Source organism: Cupressus sempervirens, chromosome 3 (genome assembly GCF_028749045.1).
Source record: "Cupressus sempervirens isolate cs-2001-9-10 chromosome 3, ASM2874904v1, whole genome shotgun sequence".
Classification (NCBI taxonomy): Eukaryota; Viridiplantae; Streptophyta; class Pinopsida; order Cupressales; family Cupressaceae; genus Cupressus; species Cupressus sempervirens.
The window spans coordinates 552,266,863-552,284,529 of record NC_143120.1 but is presented as its reverse complement, the minus strand read 5'-3'; the positions used below and the strand labels follow the sequence as shown (position 1 = coordinate 552,284,529).

Sequence of the window (17,667 nt, the reverse complement as noted above, 5' to 3'; positions counted from 1 at the left end):
ATGGTTGCGACCTTGCATTCCGTAGTATGCCTCGTCAGTATGAGAGGATACTAGTGGCCGCATGAAATCAGTATGGACCCGTGGAGTTTAGCTAACTGCCAGGGTAACTTGTACGTGATAATTGCGATGACACTTTCCCGCTTGCATCGTGCGTTCCTACATGTCATTGTGTGCCTCTGGGATTAGATGTCAGATTTTGTGTTTGGAACCTTTGAGTTAGTATACTTTTAGGATTCTTGGACTTATAAAGATATGTGCTATGTGATTTTGATAGCCTGTTTGGGACTTGAGATTATCTCCTTAGCACGGTGGGAGTGGACCACTTAGGTACCACACGGTCGGGTGGTAGTGTATTTTCCACTCTTATCATTTTGAGATTCATTGAGACATCGTGGTTGATGCGTCCTTCATGTTGGTGGATATGTATCCTTTTTCATTGATGATTAGCATATGTTAGATGATGTTATCTTATGCTTTTATTTGCATATTAGATTTCTTCTACATATTATGTTGTATTTATTAGGAGTGACATTCCTACTATGTTAGTACCGATGATCTCTTCGGTGATTTGGAATGTTACACACAGAGGGATGGCTAGGATCCACGATGGTCTAATGATGCTATTGACGGTTGGGAGGAACCGTGCACTTAGTTTATTATGTTTGATGTTTATGATGGATGTTTATATCTTCTATGATGGTGTATCATGTGATTGTCTTTACTTGATGTATCATGGATTAGAATAGGATGATGTACCTTATTCTACATATGTATATTCTTTGAGCCTATCATACCCTGTGACATGTACAGTGGATGATTGTGCATTCTGGAATGTAATTCAGAAAGGACATTTGTATATTGGATGTATCATTATTATTTCATGTGGATGTTGTACTAAATGGATTCATGTATGTAATTCAACGTTAAGGGATCTTAAAGTATGTAATCTGTTATTTATGTTATGTTTACTCTCAGATGGACAATGCTATTGCTTCCGTTATTGTGCATAAGTTATATGTGATGTTTACTATCATGAAAAAAAAAAAAAAATGTTAGTGAAATTCTAGGTTAATTCTTTAGATCCCTTGGCGGGGCATTACAGTGCAAGTCTTGATGTTGAATAGCATAGCAGAGCTGAAGGATTGTCAGATGCTTTGGTAGAGTTATGAGTGGAATATGTTATCATTCCTAAGTGTACTTCATTGGAACTATAAAGGCAATTAAGTTGTCATTCAATCAGTTCATTAAAGGTGAATTTTGTACACTCGAAAGTGTCCCACTCTAAACCCTTCTATCCAAACGATTCCATGAGTTTGGAATGCTTGGATGCCGGCTTAGAGCTCCCTATTCACGGAGTGCAAGAGAGTGTATTTCAAGTTCAAGGGCTCTCAGATGAGCTTTAGAGATACTCTTCTTGCTAGTAAACCATGCAATGGGAGGTTCCAAAGACAAGATGCAAGAATGCAAATGTCCCAAGGAGTTCCTCAAGGATGCAATGCAAATGAAGATTAAGCTAGAATGAAAATGCAAAATGCAGCTATTCTAAGCATGGATGAGAATGTTACAATCCAAATATTAAGCTATGTGAGATTAAGCTACATATAAAAATGAAAGCTAAGCTAAGCTAGAATGCCATGATGCCATGGATGAAAGAATGTAGACAAGAAAGAGAAGTTCTCCACAAAGCTCCAAAGAAACCTATTAGAAAACCTGCAGCATAACAATGTTCAAAAGATGGATTGATTGAGGGGGAAAGCTCTCTCCCTTTTAAAGATGTATGGACGGTAGAGATCAAGATGAAGATGGTGGATGATCAACGGTGGAATTTGAAAAGAGGAGTGATCCATGTGCACACACAAATCAACCAATAGAATATAAGTTGACTTGTCATATAAGACAAAAGTCTCACAAGCCTTTTCTTTTAATTGCAAAATAGAAAAAAGACTTTATGTGTGCACTTTAAGTGGGTTAGAAGAATGGGGTCTTTTATTTAATTAAAAGGGGACATGTTCTTTTAATCAAATAATGAACTTAGGATAGCATAGTCAAACTATAGGTTATAATCAAATAAATTGATTATTAGCAATTTGGCTTAGGTAAGTGATTAAATTAATTTAGCCAAAATGTTGAAAAGGGGGCTAATAGTCTAGATGACCATTTTTAGGTGATTACATTTGCCCCTCTTTGACTAATGCGTGATCGATCTGGGAACACATTATGTCAAAGAAAATCAAAGCCAAGTAGGCGATGATAGATATAGATGTCTAATTCCGAAGAGTGAAATGTAGAAATAGATAGCAAGTCCTGAATGCACAGCCTGATAGCAGTAGTACTGAACACTAGGAAGAGATGATGTTAGAATTCAAGAAGAATACTAACACTTAGAAAAGCAGATAGAGTGAGAGCAAGTGAGAAGATCAAACAAATGCTCCTAAGTAGTGATAGAGTATTTATGCCCCCTCGGGATCGAAATTGAAATGAGGTAAGGGGATGCAAAAACTGGCTAGAAATGAGAAAATTAGAATATAGCAATGTCCAAGATGACAGATAGATGATTAGAACTCAAGAATGACTATATAAAAAAATTGATAAAATGCCCCAGTTTGACTAGAGTTGACCTTGAAGGATATAGCATAAAAATAAGGTCGAAATGAGTAGAAAGGTGATTTTAGACATGAAATAGTGAATTTAAGTAGATATGAAGTATGGAAATGATGAAGACATGAAGAAATGAAGATGCCCCAGTGATGATTCGAAGATTAGACCTCAAAAGGTCAACTAACTGCTTAGAAGAAAGTAGAATTTTAAAAGGCAATTTTGACCATCAAGATGAACTCGAATTTGGATTTCGATCTCGAAAATGAATCTAGGACGTCAAAATTATTTAAGAGGTCAAAACTTTATACAATGTGGTGATAAGATAGAAAAGAGATGAAGCGAAAGATTAAGAAGGTGAAAAGACATGAACAAGAAGAAAGTAAAGAAATATATGAAAGGAGTTAGCCGATATGTCCATGAAAAGATGAAGAGAGAGCTCTCCCCATATGCAAGAATGCAAGACTAAGCTAGAAAATGAACCTAAAATGCAAGCTAATATGCAATGTGGTTTACCAGCAAGAAGCGCATAACATTTAGACTCTTAATTTCATCATTGAGCATTTATTAGGGACATCATGAGATCATACAACCATCACTAGTATAACTATGAGGATATTAATATGATCGATATTAGATAGGTATGTGGAAATCCAATCTAAGCATCAGAGACATGTAAGTCAAGATAACTACACGATTAGATTCCCTAAGTTTAATTTAGCAAGATTACACCTGTATCAAGGCATAAGCGCCAGGATAAACCCTGAGTGCGGTCTTGCAAAACAGTCAAGGATGATACATTTGTAAGTCAAAATGTTGAATAGGTCAAGCATAAATGCTTACAACACTATAGACAAACAAAGTATACCCACAAGCAAAAATCAAGAAAATATGTCCCATGCCCCCAGTCTTCTAGTCAATGACATCCTTGAAAGACTATTAGGGAGGGAACACCTGGCAAAGAAATCATCATAGACAACAGCATAGCTCAGTCATTTAAGTGTTAAAGTGTGTGTGTGCAAGTCACTTGGCCATTTCTTCAAGACTTGATTCTGATAGTGAGAAATATCACGACATCGGAGACCGTAGGTAAACTATCTATAAAGTGTTGAAAAACACTTGATGTCAAAGTGGGGGAAGTGTTGAGAAACACTATTTTGTGAGTTGTCAAAGAAACCCTAATGCATAAGAATACCTCAATAGGCTAAGTAGCTATGCCCCCAAGATGAGGACAAGAAACAATTCCAAGCCAGGAAATGTGTAGCGAAGTGGATGATTGAGACTGATAGACATAGGTGCGAGGGTTTCAAGTAGTGCCTTTTTCCAGATTTTCACCACTTGACAAATTTATTTTTTTTGGTGATACATCAAAGTGAGGTTTTCACTAAGATGATCATTTTTTCAGGACATTTTTTGATTTTTAGGATTTTTTTCAGCATCATTTATGATTTTTTGGATTTTTTAGAATAATTTAGAGATCACTAGTTCTCGAGCAAGATCACATCATTTTCTCCCAATTTCTAGCAAGGTATAGGATATGATGGAGCAACGAGCCAGTGGATAAGCAAAGATGGATGAAAAAAGAGTATGAAGCAAGTGAAAGTGATCCTCAAGGACTGACTCCTCAAGAGTACCCAAGCTAGGGAAAGAGTTGAAATAGTCATATGAAGCATATTTTGGATAAGCAATGGAAGTAATGAGAAAGATGGTATGTAGGATAAGCAATGAAGCCAACAAGTGAGATAGCATATAAGATAAGCGATGGAAGCCAATGAGTAAGATAGCATGTAGGGTAAGCAGTGGAAGCCAATGAGAAAGATAGCATGAAAGCATGAAATCCAAGAGAGTAGACATGTCAAGAGGCCTATGAGAACCATGTTTTATTTATTGTGATCAAGACCAAGGGGTCAACTAGATAGGATAGCAATGGGATAGAGCACTAAAAATAAAGCTCAACATGGAGGCTATGAGGGAATGAGAAAGCACAAATAAAGAATCTCATGGATAAGATAGCCAATATGCAAAGATAGCTCAACATTGTCAAGATCAAAGAGAGAAGAGGGGATAGATGGATGATGGAAGAATTACGCATGATGCCTGTTTGCCAGGTTTTCATCATGGTACTTATCTAAGGTGCCACAAGAAGTAGTTTTCACCATAGGATGCATTTATTTCTCTTTACTTTTGCTACCAAAGTGCCACAAGAAGTGGTTTTCACCAAGGCACATTTTCATTTTTTTCATTTTTTCTTTTTCTTCTTCTTTTTTTTTTTTTTTTTTTTTTTGAATTTTTAGAAAGAGCTCAAGCTTTTTGAATGTAGATAGTGCTCCTATAGGAAAGATAAGCCATGATAAGCCAAAACCATAGAAAGGTATGCTCAAAGATGTTGATAGGGTGATGAAAGAGAAATGGTAGTAGGAAGAATATATGGAGGATAAGAGTTCATGTATAGAAAGTAAGTGTAAGCTTTAGAGGATTTCATGTGGGTAGCTAAAATATTCTACAAGATCAACATTGACACACACCTTGAAGGGTATTGGAACAATGGAGGAATCATGGATGAAATAGCTTGAGATTTAGATGTATGAGGTGGTAGAAGAGATTTGGAAAAAAATGGAGTGGAAGGCTTTGGAATATTTTTAGGAATATTTTTGGAAGAAGATGGAATAGAAGCCTTTGGAAGCTTGAATGTCAACTTTGAAATATTTTCAATCTTCAAGTCTTTTAAAAGAGACTTGGGAATCCATATAGCTTTAGATTTTCCTCGTTCTTTGGGTGCTTGAGATTGCATTTCTTCAATGATGGATTTAGGAACCCACATTTTCTTTGATTTAGCTCTCTTAATAGTGGACCTTTGAGGTCTCTTTTGTGCATTCTCCTTCTTAGCATTCACATGTCGATTAGATGGGACATAGTGATCTTCATTTTTCAATGGATTCTTATGTTTATTCTCACTTCCAAATGACTTGGGATTTGTGGATGAATAAGGATGATATGACTGGTTTAGATGTATAGATGGGTGAAAAGTCATCAAGGATGAGTGTCTTTGTTGATCTTGAGGTATTATAGGAGAGCTAGGGAATGAGCTAGGAGTGAATGTAGGAGATGGAGGAACATAAGGCCCCAATATGGATGGAAGGTTTGAATGCTTTAGCTTAGATGGATAAGGACCAAGGATAGATTTAGAAGATGCAAAGGGATAGTGGGAAGGGATATCAACATCTCTAGAATGAGCAACATGGTCAAAGCCATCAATAGACTCATAAGTACCTTTGATAGGAACAAAAATTTTAATAGAAGCACTTGAAGCTTGAGCACATTTTTGAAGTGGATGTGGAGAAGTAGAACATGAGGGGATGCTTTGATGTTGACAAGTAGCTTTGGATAGCATATGAAGAGAACTTTTCTCATAATTTTTAGTAAGCTCAAGGGACATAATGGAAGTGGTATCTTCATCATACTTAGGAGGTGCACAAGATATAGGATATGGAGGGGTGAAATTTTGAAGATGAAAGGGTGCTTGATCTTGATCTTTCTTGACATATATGGCTTTTTCTTTTTGAGGGTCCTCTTGACATGGAGCTCCTTCTAAGGACAAGGGAGAATGAAGAGTGAATGGAGTAGTGTTTGAATTAGGCATAGTAGTGCATGAAGGTTGAGGATGTTTAGGATTAGTAGCATAGAAAAGGTTTGCAGCCAAGTGAAGGTTAGCTTGAGTTTCTTTTAGAGGTAGCCCTTGAGGATACACGTAGTCAATGTGGAAAGCATTAGGCTCTTTATTTGATGAAGGCATGTTGGAAAGCTTTGAAGTTGTGGGAGATGCATGAGTGTTGGAAGAAGTGGAAGATGTAATGGAGCCACTACTAGACATAGGTTCATTAACGTAATCTTGCTCAAGAAAAGTATCCTCATCGCATGAATCATTAGAGGTATCAATAATTCCATTATCAATAAGATCTTGGATTTTATGTTTTAGCTCAATGCAATCTAAAGTACTATGCTCATTATGTTGATGATAAGCACAATAGATATCCAAGAATGGGTTTCCATATGAGCTAGACTTTGGTAACATGATGATCTTATTGCTAAGAAGTTTTTGCAAAGTGTCATCATAAGAATCTTCCAAGGGAGTAAAATTTCTATCAAAAGTATGTCTAGGATCTTCTTGTTGTTTCTCAAGTGAATAGAATGCATTCATGTCTTCATCATTATCTTCGTCAAAGATAGGTCCATCATGAAATTTTGGCATAGGCTCAAAGAAGGTATGACTTGCTTGTTCTCTGAAGAGGTCTTTAGATCTAGAAGATGAAGACATTTGATGTCTTGAAGTAGAGCATGTAGACCTAGAAGAAGAGGATGACCTCAAAGAAGGTGACTCACATGCATGTAAAGACCTTAAGGAAGATTCATGTAATGATGCAATCTTCTCCTCCAAACTTTTCTCAAGTTTAGACTTCATTTCTGTCATGCACTTAGAGAGATGAAGGTAAGGAAGATCATTTGTCTCTTCTAGTTCTTTGTATTGTGCATATAGATCTTGAAACTCTTTACTGACATGGAGGATATCATGATCATCTAGATTTTGTCGAACTTTGGTAGCACAAGGTTTAGATCCCATAGTTTTAGATGCAAAGTCAAGCATAAAAGAGCCTAGAGGATAACTTGATGTTGAAACTATAGGAGGTAGTGTGTTCACTTGCCAAGATAGTAGAGAGAGATTAAAGTGACTTGTCAAACAATATGTCCAAGAAACTTACGACATGAATGACTCAAGTCAATAGCTAGGCAAGATGCCCAAATAGCCAAATAGATAGAGCAAGCAGGGTGACAAGTGAACAACTCTCCAACCCAAGAGTGTAGTCAAGAAATCAAGGAAACCATTTCAGCAAAAGGATAACTAGTAATCAAACATAGACCATGAAGACAAAAAGACCAAGAGAACCAAGACCAAAGAGTCACTTTAAGCATGTTAAAAAACAAGAGACATAGAAAATAAAAATCAAATGATGAGACTCCCCTTAGCAAGCAACACAAGAAAATGTTTGCATTTGATGTTTTGACTTGGTTGAAAAAGTTTGACAATAGTTGATAGCATAGCAAGTTTGATGTTCAAAAGCAATTTCTTTCCAAGCAAGATAGTGACACATGGAGTATTCTTCAAACAATCAAGCAAGGGACAAAGCAACCTTGCGTGATACAAGCATATGTGATGTCTTAAAAGAAATCCCTAGAACTATCGTCATGTGTATGTTCAAAAGATTTTCATAGGTCTAGCACATTCGAGAACACATCAAGCAATATCTACCTAGAAGTCATGGTTCATTACTCAACAACTTGGCCCACGTTTGATGCTCCTTCACCTCACACCAAGTGGTTGCCCACAAGAGATATTGGCTTTGTCATGGAAATGCCAGAAGCATAACCAAGGGAACACATATGGTGAGTGTAAATCTTGGGGTGATCCGGGTAGTCCACTAGGATCAATCCTTGCACCAAGAAGTTGAGCGGCTAAAAAAAAGGTAGTTACTAACTTAGAGTTTTTAGATCGAGCTTCCGTTCATAGTGTTCCTCTTGCTCCCAATTATGGGACACCTCACCTTGCGATGAGTAACCGATCTCGCGACCACAAGAGTACCTTAAGCATTCTTGCCTAGTGATCTCCCTATGGTCGAAATCCCATAAGCGATCACACTAGGTGAAGACAATCACTATGTCTACCAAGGTTTTGTGTCCTTGATAGCCTTGAGTTTATAGTGGGTTGGAAGAGCCAGGTAATCGGCTTGTTCCCACTTGGGTCGTTCCTCTCAGGTTGTCCGAGAGCAGGCCCTCTAAAGGATTCTAACTACACAAAGTGGATCAAATTTTGGAAGTCAAGATTTCTGGTTCACCACAAGGGTGAAGAGCATACTCTCCTATTCCAATCATTTTCTCCCAAACACGCCAAGAAGATTCAGTTACCCCTTGCTTTTGAAACCAAATGGCAAGTCAAGATTTCTGATTCACCACAAGGGTGAAGAGCATACTCTCCTATTAACAAAAGACTCCAATCACAAGTTTTATGTGCCTATGAAAAATGAACAATTATTCAATGCCACACATGAAAACAAAAAAGCAAGAAATTTGGGTTTTTATGCTTTGGGCAGCCCTGCAAACAATCGTTAGTAGCCCTTGTGCATTTGAAGCTTTGACATGCGTTCTTTTTATGCAATGTTTCAATTTTTTTCACAAGGATGGCAACCTGAAATCACAACTTGTTAGCAACAAAAGTTAGTGTGAAATAACATAAAAATCTGCAATAAAAAGTGGTGAGTTGCTTCAAAAATCTAATTTATCCTCCAACCAAGTACATGCAAAGAAAGTGATGTTAATCACAAATGCTTTCATTTTTACTCTTTGGTTTTGACCTAGTCAACAAGATTGGACTTTTTTGCTATGATTTCGTATCCAAAAATGAAAATGAAAAAAAGAGACCCCTGTTAAAAATCAGAGAGTTTTCCAAAAATGCAAGAAATTTTAAAAAATCTCTTCATTTGCTCCCTAGAGATTGATTTTTTCAAAACAGGCCAAATTTATCAAATCGAATTTTTTATCCTTAATACGATCTCAAAATTCAAAACACAAAGAAAGAACCCCCATTAGAATTCAAAAATCTTTTTGAAAATGTAAGTTTTTCCAAAAAATGCGCTGATTTGCGATCAAAAATGGCTTTTTATGAAAAATAAAGAAAATATCATAACTTCCGAAAATCAAGTCAAAATGCTCTGAAAATTGGACTGAGACATTTTGAGCATATACCCAACCTGCAAACAAAATTTCAGAACCAAATTCTAAGCGGTTTAAAAGATATGATCAAATCTTTAAACCAACTAAGTTTTTGGCCTTCAAACCAATTTACTTATGGCTTGGCCTTAAAACCAAAGTGAAAATTCTACAAAAGCATTTGATTAGACTCAATATGCTGCTGTAAAAAACCAGAGATAAGAAATGAAAGCAAATGGAGCTGAAAATTTGATTCAAGCCCCACGGTGGGCGCCAAAAATGTACACTCGAAAGTGTCCCACTCTAAACCCTTCTATCCAAACGATTCCATGAGTTTGGAATGCTTGGATGCCGGCTTAGAGCTCCCTATTCACGGAGTGCAAGAGAGTGTATTTCAAGTTCAAGGGCTCTCAGATGAGCTTTAGAGATACTCTTCTTGCTAGTAAACCATGCAATGGGAGGTTCCAAAGACAAGATGCAAGAATGCAAATGTCCCAAGGAGTTCCTCAAGGATGCAATGCAAATGAAGATTAAGCTAGAATGAAAATGCAAAATGCAGCTATTCTAAGCATGGATGAGAATGTTACAATCCAAATATTAAGCTATGTGAGATTAAGCTACATATAAAAATGAAAGCTAAGCTAAGCTAGAATGCCATGATGCCATGGATGAGAGAATGTAGACAAGAAAGAGAAGTTCTCCACAAAGCTCCAAAGAAACCTGTTAGAAAACCTGCAGCATAACAATGTTCAAAAGATGGATTGATTGAGGGGGAAAGCTCTCTCCCTTTTAAAGATGTATGGACGGTAGAGATCAAGATGAAGATGGTGGATGATCAACGGTGGAATTTGAAAAGAGGAGTGATCCATGTGCACACACAAATCAACCAATAGAATATAAGTTGACTTGTCATATAAGACAAAAGTCTCACAAGCCTTTTCTTTTAATTGCAAAATAGAAAAAAGACTTTATGTGTGCACTTTAAGTGGGTTAGAAGAATGGGGTCTTTTATTTAATTAAAAGGGGACATGTTCTTTTAATCAAATAATGAACTTAGGATAGCATAGTCAAACTATAGGTTATAATCAAATAAATTGATTATTAGCAATTTGGCTTAGGTAAGTGATTAAATTAATTTAGCCAAAATGTTGAAAAGGGGGCTAATAGTCTAGATGACCATTTTTAGGTGATTACAAATTTAACCTTTATCATCTCAAACAATGGGTCTTTTTGAGGTGGATTTAACCTTCTCTCTTTGAGCAATGTGCTCTAGCAGTGAGCCTTTTTGTTCTCATGAACTCCTAACAGGGTTGGGAACTTTTTAATAAGGGTCCAGTCCTTAAATGGGGACAAATACACTAAATGTATTGTATCGACTCCTAACAGTGTCAAGTCTCCTAAACAAGGATTTTTTCATATTAGCGCATGACCTTGTAGGTATTATTGTTACAAGATTCAAGAAGAGTTGGCAGATTAACGGATTTCCGGATGATTGATAGAGAAACAGAGGAACAAATGTGTTCCTTATAAAGAATTACAAGGACGTTGTTTCTAAAAGAAACAACGTAGACTAAAGACGGAATTAGAAACAAAACTAGAGACAAGATAGGAAACATTCCTATCTGGACTGAAGACAAAAGAGACAGGATAGGAAACATTCCTATCTAGACTGAAAGACGGACTACAGACAAGTAGTCGACTATTATAGAAAGTATAAGATATTATCTTAATACCCTCCCTTAATGGTCAATGTACGGATGTCAGAACATTCTGTGATAACTGAGACCCTCCCTGGATCTACAGAATGTTGAAACCAAGAAGCTTTGCCAGAAGAGTGCTATGACTCAAAATAAGTTGCAATTACAAAACTTCGTTTTTGTGGAAAAAACGGTAAAACCCAGAATCTCACGCAACCTTGCGTATTACAAACAACTTGAAATGATTTTTGAGGAGAAAATCAACAAACCCAAAAAAACAGAAACAAATTCAGAAGGCAAAAAATGCAGCTTCGCCTTGATCAGGAAGCTCGACAACTTGTGTTGTTGGCTGGGAAGCATTTTGCCTTGCTTGGGCAGCCAAACGTTTCCGGCACTCAAATTTCATATGGCCGAACTTGTGATAGTAATTACACTGTACATTTTGCTTCATAGAGTCATCCAAGGATTGAGCAGAAGGTTGATGCTGGGAAGGCTGAGAAGACTGATGGTTGCCAATGTTCTGTTGAAAGGATTTTGCAGCAAAGGCTTGCTCAGTGGAGGTGGAACTGGAGCTACTACCAAACTGTTGTTTCCACCGATCTTGCTGAAGCAGCAGGGTGCAGAGATCAGTGAACTTTAGATCAACACCAGTAGATGTGATGTTGAGAGTCTCGATAAAATGCTCATAGGATTTTGGTAAACTCCGAAGAGTGATTACCACAATATCCTCTTCCTCCATCTTGCGACCGATGGCAAGTAACTGATCACGGATTTCCTGAATCCGATTCAGGTGTGCCTGGAGCGAGGTGCGCTCATCCATGACAATAGAAAACAGAGCGTTTTTCAGAAAGAAGGTTCTGCTCTTGTCGGAAGTCTCATGAAGACCTTTTAGATGTGTCCAGATTGCGGCAGCTGTCTTGCAGGATGGAATCTGAGAAAGCTAGTCATCAGCTATGATAGTTTGAGAAGCATTACTGCCTCTCGATTGTTCAGATCCCATGTATCTTGATCAGGACCCGGAGAAGTCGGACGCTGTGTAACACCCAAAACAAGTTGATCAGTGTTTTGATATTCGAAGATTGCGATGATGCGCTGCTTCCAGGTTCCATAATTGCGACCATTGAATTTGGAATTATGTTAGAGCAGAATATTTGTCAGAGATGCCATGGCACGTTTTTCAATGAAAAGCTGTGAAAATCCATGAAGGCACATTCTTCGAGGCAAAAATACAAAGGACCTAGAAGAATCAGAGAATGACGCAAAAGAGCTCAAAAAACCCAGAAGGAATCTGCTGTCGTTTTCTGGATCCGCTGGCTCGAAAATTGAGGCACAAAAATCGAGGCACCCAGAAAAAACGAATGACAACCCAATTGAGCTCTCGAAAAACCCACCAAGAATCTGCAAACAAAATATTTTTTCGACCCCAAAAATTAGGGTTTCGAAAAAAACGGCCCTAGCTGAAAAAAGCTTGAAAAAACTTCAGATTTCTTGATAAAAAATGGCAGATTTTTCTTCAAGGATCGATGTGCATGGACGAATGGGGCTAGAGTGTGCTGAACAAACACAAACAGACCCGAGTTCGAGAATTTCTCTAGGCCGAAAACCCTAAGCGGGTTTTAGAGAAATTCAACAGAAAAAATTTTGAAAAAATTTAAACAAATAATTTCATAAAGAAATTATAAATTTTTTCGAAAAAATTTAAGTAATAGCTCTGATACCATGTTACAAGATTCAAGAACAGTTGGCAGATTAACGGATTTCCAGATGATTGATTGATTCACAGAGGAACAAATGTGTTCCTTATAAAGAATTACAAGGACGTGTAGACTGAAGACGGAATTAGAAACAAAACTAGAGATAGGATAGGAAACATTCCTATCTGGACTGAAGACAAAAGAGACAGGATAGGAAACATTCCTATCTAGACTGAAAGACAGACTACAGACAAGTAGTTGACTATTATAGAAAGTATAAGATATTATCTTAATAATTATCCCCACCAAAGTTTTCCTGTAATAGGGTTTTCCTCGAAAACAAAAATCTGTGTTATGGTGTTGACTTTCATTTTGTTATGCACTATTATATTTGTGGTTGGTAATTTGATTAAGAAGTTTAAAGTTTATAATCATTACACAACGGATTCAACCCCCTCCCCTCCCCCCCACATCCCCCAGTTGTGTTGTGTGGACTGTTATTACGAACAATAATGGTGGCAGAGATTTGATATTACCATCCTTCAAGGTTGCATATAACATTTAATACAGTCAGGTAAAAAGGATATCAGATTTTATCCAAGGCGATGAAGAAATTTACAGAGCCTAGGTGAAGAACGAGGAAAAGTTAGAGAGGACAAAGAAAGGAGAATGCCTAACAATGAAGTGAACTCATTGCATGAAACCATCAGCCAAAGACACGGAGAATTGACATGTACGATGAGAGAGAGAGTCTGTGGCAAAGCTAGTACAAGCCTTACAGATTATGAATCAAGCAATATGTGATGAAATAATCCCACAAGATCAGCCCCACAAAGACATAAAGCGTTACTTGGGTAGATTACAATTCCTACATATAATGAATCCAATAAACTGCCAAGTCTTGGTGCAAAAGCTAGACACCTAGTTCATGAAGAAGAGGCGTATAAAGTTCACTAACCTCCACTTAGAAGGATTAGCAACAATAATGGTGTCAGAGATTTGATATTACCATCCTTCAAGGTCGCATCTAACATTTAATACAGTCAGGTAAAAAGGATATCAGATTTTATCCAAAGCGATGAAGAAATTTACAGAGCCTAGGTGAAGAATGAGGAAAAGTTAGAGAGGACAAAGAAAGGAGAATACCTAACAATGAAGTGAACTCATTGCATGAAACCATCAGTCAAAGACAAAGAGAATTGACGTGTACGATGAGAGAGAGAGTCCATGGAAAAGCTAGTACAAGCCTTATAGATTATGAATCAAGCTATATGTGATGAAATAATCCCACAAGATCAGCCCCACAAAGACATAAAGCATTACTTGGGTAGATTACAATTCCTATATATAATGAATCCAAAAAACTTTCTGCCAAGTCATGGTGCAAAAGCTAGATACCTAGTTCATGAAGAAGAGGCTATAAAGTTCACTAACCTCCACTTAGAAGGATTAGCACACAAATGGTGGTATAACAGTATGACCACCCAAGGCCAACTTTGACTTAGCATTGGGAATATTTAACCAAAGACTGACAGACAGATTTGACAGACAGGATTCCAAAATTCATTTCAAGGAGTTGGCTTAGCTTAAGCAATATGAAACAATGGACAGCCATGTTGCAGAGTTTCAAAGATTATCAATAATGGTTCCCAATTTATTATAGAAAGACGCATTGTCCTAGAGTGGAAATATTAACTGAATTTCTTCGAAGTTAGGTAAAATCCTTTGCTCCATCTTTACAGAAAGCCACTCGTTTATTAGTTTTTAGCAGACAGCAATGTCAATCAAAAAGAATCAGTTCTCAAGGCATCCATTTCTACGGCACTTTATATTCTTGCACGTGGCTTTGCTCCAATTTGTGAACATAATTTACATTTATTTTAACAGTGTGTTACACTGAATTGAATATCATTTATAAGATTTTACTAAAAAGGAAATATTATAGAAACAAAATAATTTTTTAAGCAGTACTTTTAATACTATAAAAACCTAGAATGCAGGAAAAAGGTGAAATAAGTGAACATAAACCTTAAGTTGTGCTGGGTCCGAAACACCAAGCAAACGCTGAATAAATGTGTTCATTGCATCCAATGCATCCTCTCCTGCACTGCTAGTCAGTTCCTGCATAAAGGAAATCAATTAGTTTGTACTTCGTGCAGAAATGCAGCCAATCTATACCTCCTTCTCTACTACGTACTAGTATAAATATCTTCAATAAATCTATCTAAAACTAGCCAAGATATAGTTTGAAGCTATTTTATTTGCTTAAATACTATTTCTAGCCAAGATCTATCTAAACTTTAATTTGTTTCATTTCTCTATTTTTAGTAAAACAATATATTTTAAATATTATATATACATCGATTCTAAAATTATAATAATTTCAAACTTTCATTTATGTTGGATTGTTAAAGTATTTAGTTATAGTTAACAAATCAATTTTTTATTTCAAATTAAAAAATATTTTTAAGTTCTTAACTTTTCTATTATTGATTGGAAATTTTATCTCCAAAAACGAATCAAAATCTGTTGCACACTCCAACAAAATTGTAAAATAGCATTCTCATAGATTAAAACATGTGTAATGGAGAAATGGATAGTGTTGACGAGGACATAGGGGAAGAGCACCAGTAACCTAATGTGTTCCAATAACTACACACCCTGTGCACACTTGACCCCCCAATTACTAATTTTAAAGAAGCCCTGAAAAATGATAACACGTGTACCAATAGCTGATCAATTTTTAGCTTTTCTGGTTCATAATTGACCCATTTGTGCAACACTATTGGGACATTTTTGCATGACTACTAGGACATTTGTCCACAAGTAGTGGCAATTTTGAATGAACAGTTATTGGTGCATCTTACGGTTATTGGTGCATCTTTAAGTGGGTATTAGGGGACACTTTGAAATGGCAACCCTTTGATGCTCAACGATCTCTACAAGAAGTTTCGTTAATACCCAAAAGCCAAGGAATATTATTTTAGGTATCAACTTGCATAGGAAGACAACCAAAAGCATCACTGAAATCCGATGTAAAGCTTAGGCTCTACAGGAGCACAAAGTTGGGGTGTGTGGGTACTAGCACTCTTCCCCTATCTTTGATTCTATATGCTACTTATTTTAGGAAGATTAAGTTTATTATTAAATAATAATAAAATTTGTGTAAATGTCTATCAAATGTAAGGCAAAATTTACACTCCATGCTTACTGCCTTGTAGAATACCTCTCGTCATTGAAAAAAAGTGCATGCAAATCCACCAGTGGTTGAAAACCAAACATTGTAATACAAGAAGACAGTTCTGCAAGGAAAAAAGAAATAACAGATAAATCTCTAAACCAACCATGCCCAATGAAGCATAATTGTTCATTTCGATATATTGAACTTGAATCTGTAGTGTTTAATAATTATAGCATTATTCATGCCTCAAAAGCTGTTGATGTAACATTTTTAATAAAAGTTGACAATTATAAGTGCATATAAATATATAATAACCGACTAGCAGTTATATGTCTGATATTAGATGACATGTGAATTTGTAGAATCCAAATTGGTAATTCAATGTATTAACAATGGTGAAAGTGCCATATAAAGGAATTATAAAACATAAACACAATGTTTTTAAAAGAAAACAATCGTTAAACAGTAATAGAAAAAATCTTATGGCACTGCTCCCAAGTCACAAGTCTGCACAAGAACCCTCTAATTTATTTTTTATAAATCAGAACAAAACAAATGTTTGATTGAAATTTGTAAAAAAAATCTTCAGAAATCCCTAGGGTGGAAATGGCAGAAACCCTTGGTGCTAAGACTCACATGATAATGGTGGAGATGAGAAGGTAACCCTACTATTTTGGAGTTTTCCTATATTAAGTTTTTTCTGAATATTTTAATTCCTCTTTGCATTTACCCTTTTGTTTCTTTACATGCTTATTGTTTATTGTTCGTTGTATGCAGCTACTTGGTCAGTTTTCCAAATTAAGCATAGCTCTTGGAGGACAATAAGAAGAAATTAGTAATATAAGATTTTCAGTTGCTAGGATTCTTGTTGATGAATTAGGAATGGAATAACTATCCGACTTACACATAGCATGCTACTATAAACCTAGTGCAGATCATATCATCATACACTTACTCGTATAAGAAAAATTAACACAATAATGTAAGATTTAAACATCCCATCATGGTCATTGATATGAACTTCCTAGAGGGGCGGGCCATACACAAAAAATGAACAAAACTTCAGTTTAATTTTAATTTTTCTATCACATGTCAATATGCCAGACAAACCTTCAACTGTCTCCGGCACACAACTTCCTAACATATCACCTCATCCCAGTTTCACATATATAATATAAATCTTTCCCCAAAACACCTGATGACAGAGGAACAAAGCAACATGTATCTAGGATATGTGTGGACAATAGAGGCACTCAAACTGCAGAGCATGTCACAAGGATAGTTAATTTTAAGGAACAAACAACTGAGAACACAATAAATAGGGAGGCATATTGGTGATATGCTGATCCAGGCACAAGTGTGCAAGGCTTGGGAACCTTGCAAAAGTTACTATAAAATTTGCCAATCCACAAGTCTCTTCGCCCCTTTGCACTACAGTAAAAGCATCCGCAACATCACATGTTATAGGACACAACTCTTGCACTGCATGCACAATTTGGCAAGCACCCACACAATCAACAACCTCATATGCATGGGATTAAAAATGTTTTATTAAAGATCACCACAAAACAGGAACATCAATCATTGAAATTTGGATTCTAAAAAATCAAGCAACAGAGGTTATGGGATATGTATTGTTCCATAGTAACATCTTGTTACTACATTGTACATATAGCCATTTGATTCGTCACATTGAGGATCAAATAACAGAGAAGAATATAAGAAACCCCTTTTGATATGT

General features: G+C 36.4%; 1 protein-coding gene across 3 annotated transcripts in view; it reads right to left on the bottom strand.

The window, feature by feature from the left end:
* LOC149567614 (uncharacterized) overlaps positions 1-17,667 on the bottom strand; it is a 131,846-nt gene that overhangs the window by 99,542 nt on the left and 14,637 nt on the right. For all 3 annotated transcript variants that reach the window (XM_089820861.1, XM_089820862.1, XM_089820863.1), the window contains exon 6: positions 14,774-14,866. In XM_089820861.1, coding sequence (XP_089676987.1) covers positions 14,774-14,866 — 93 coding nt within the window. The remainder of the gene's footprint in view (positions 1-14,773; positions 14,867-17,667) is intronic.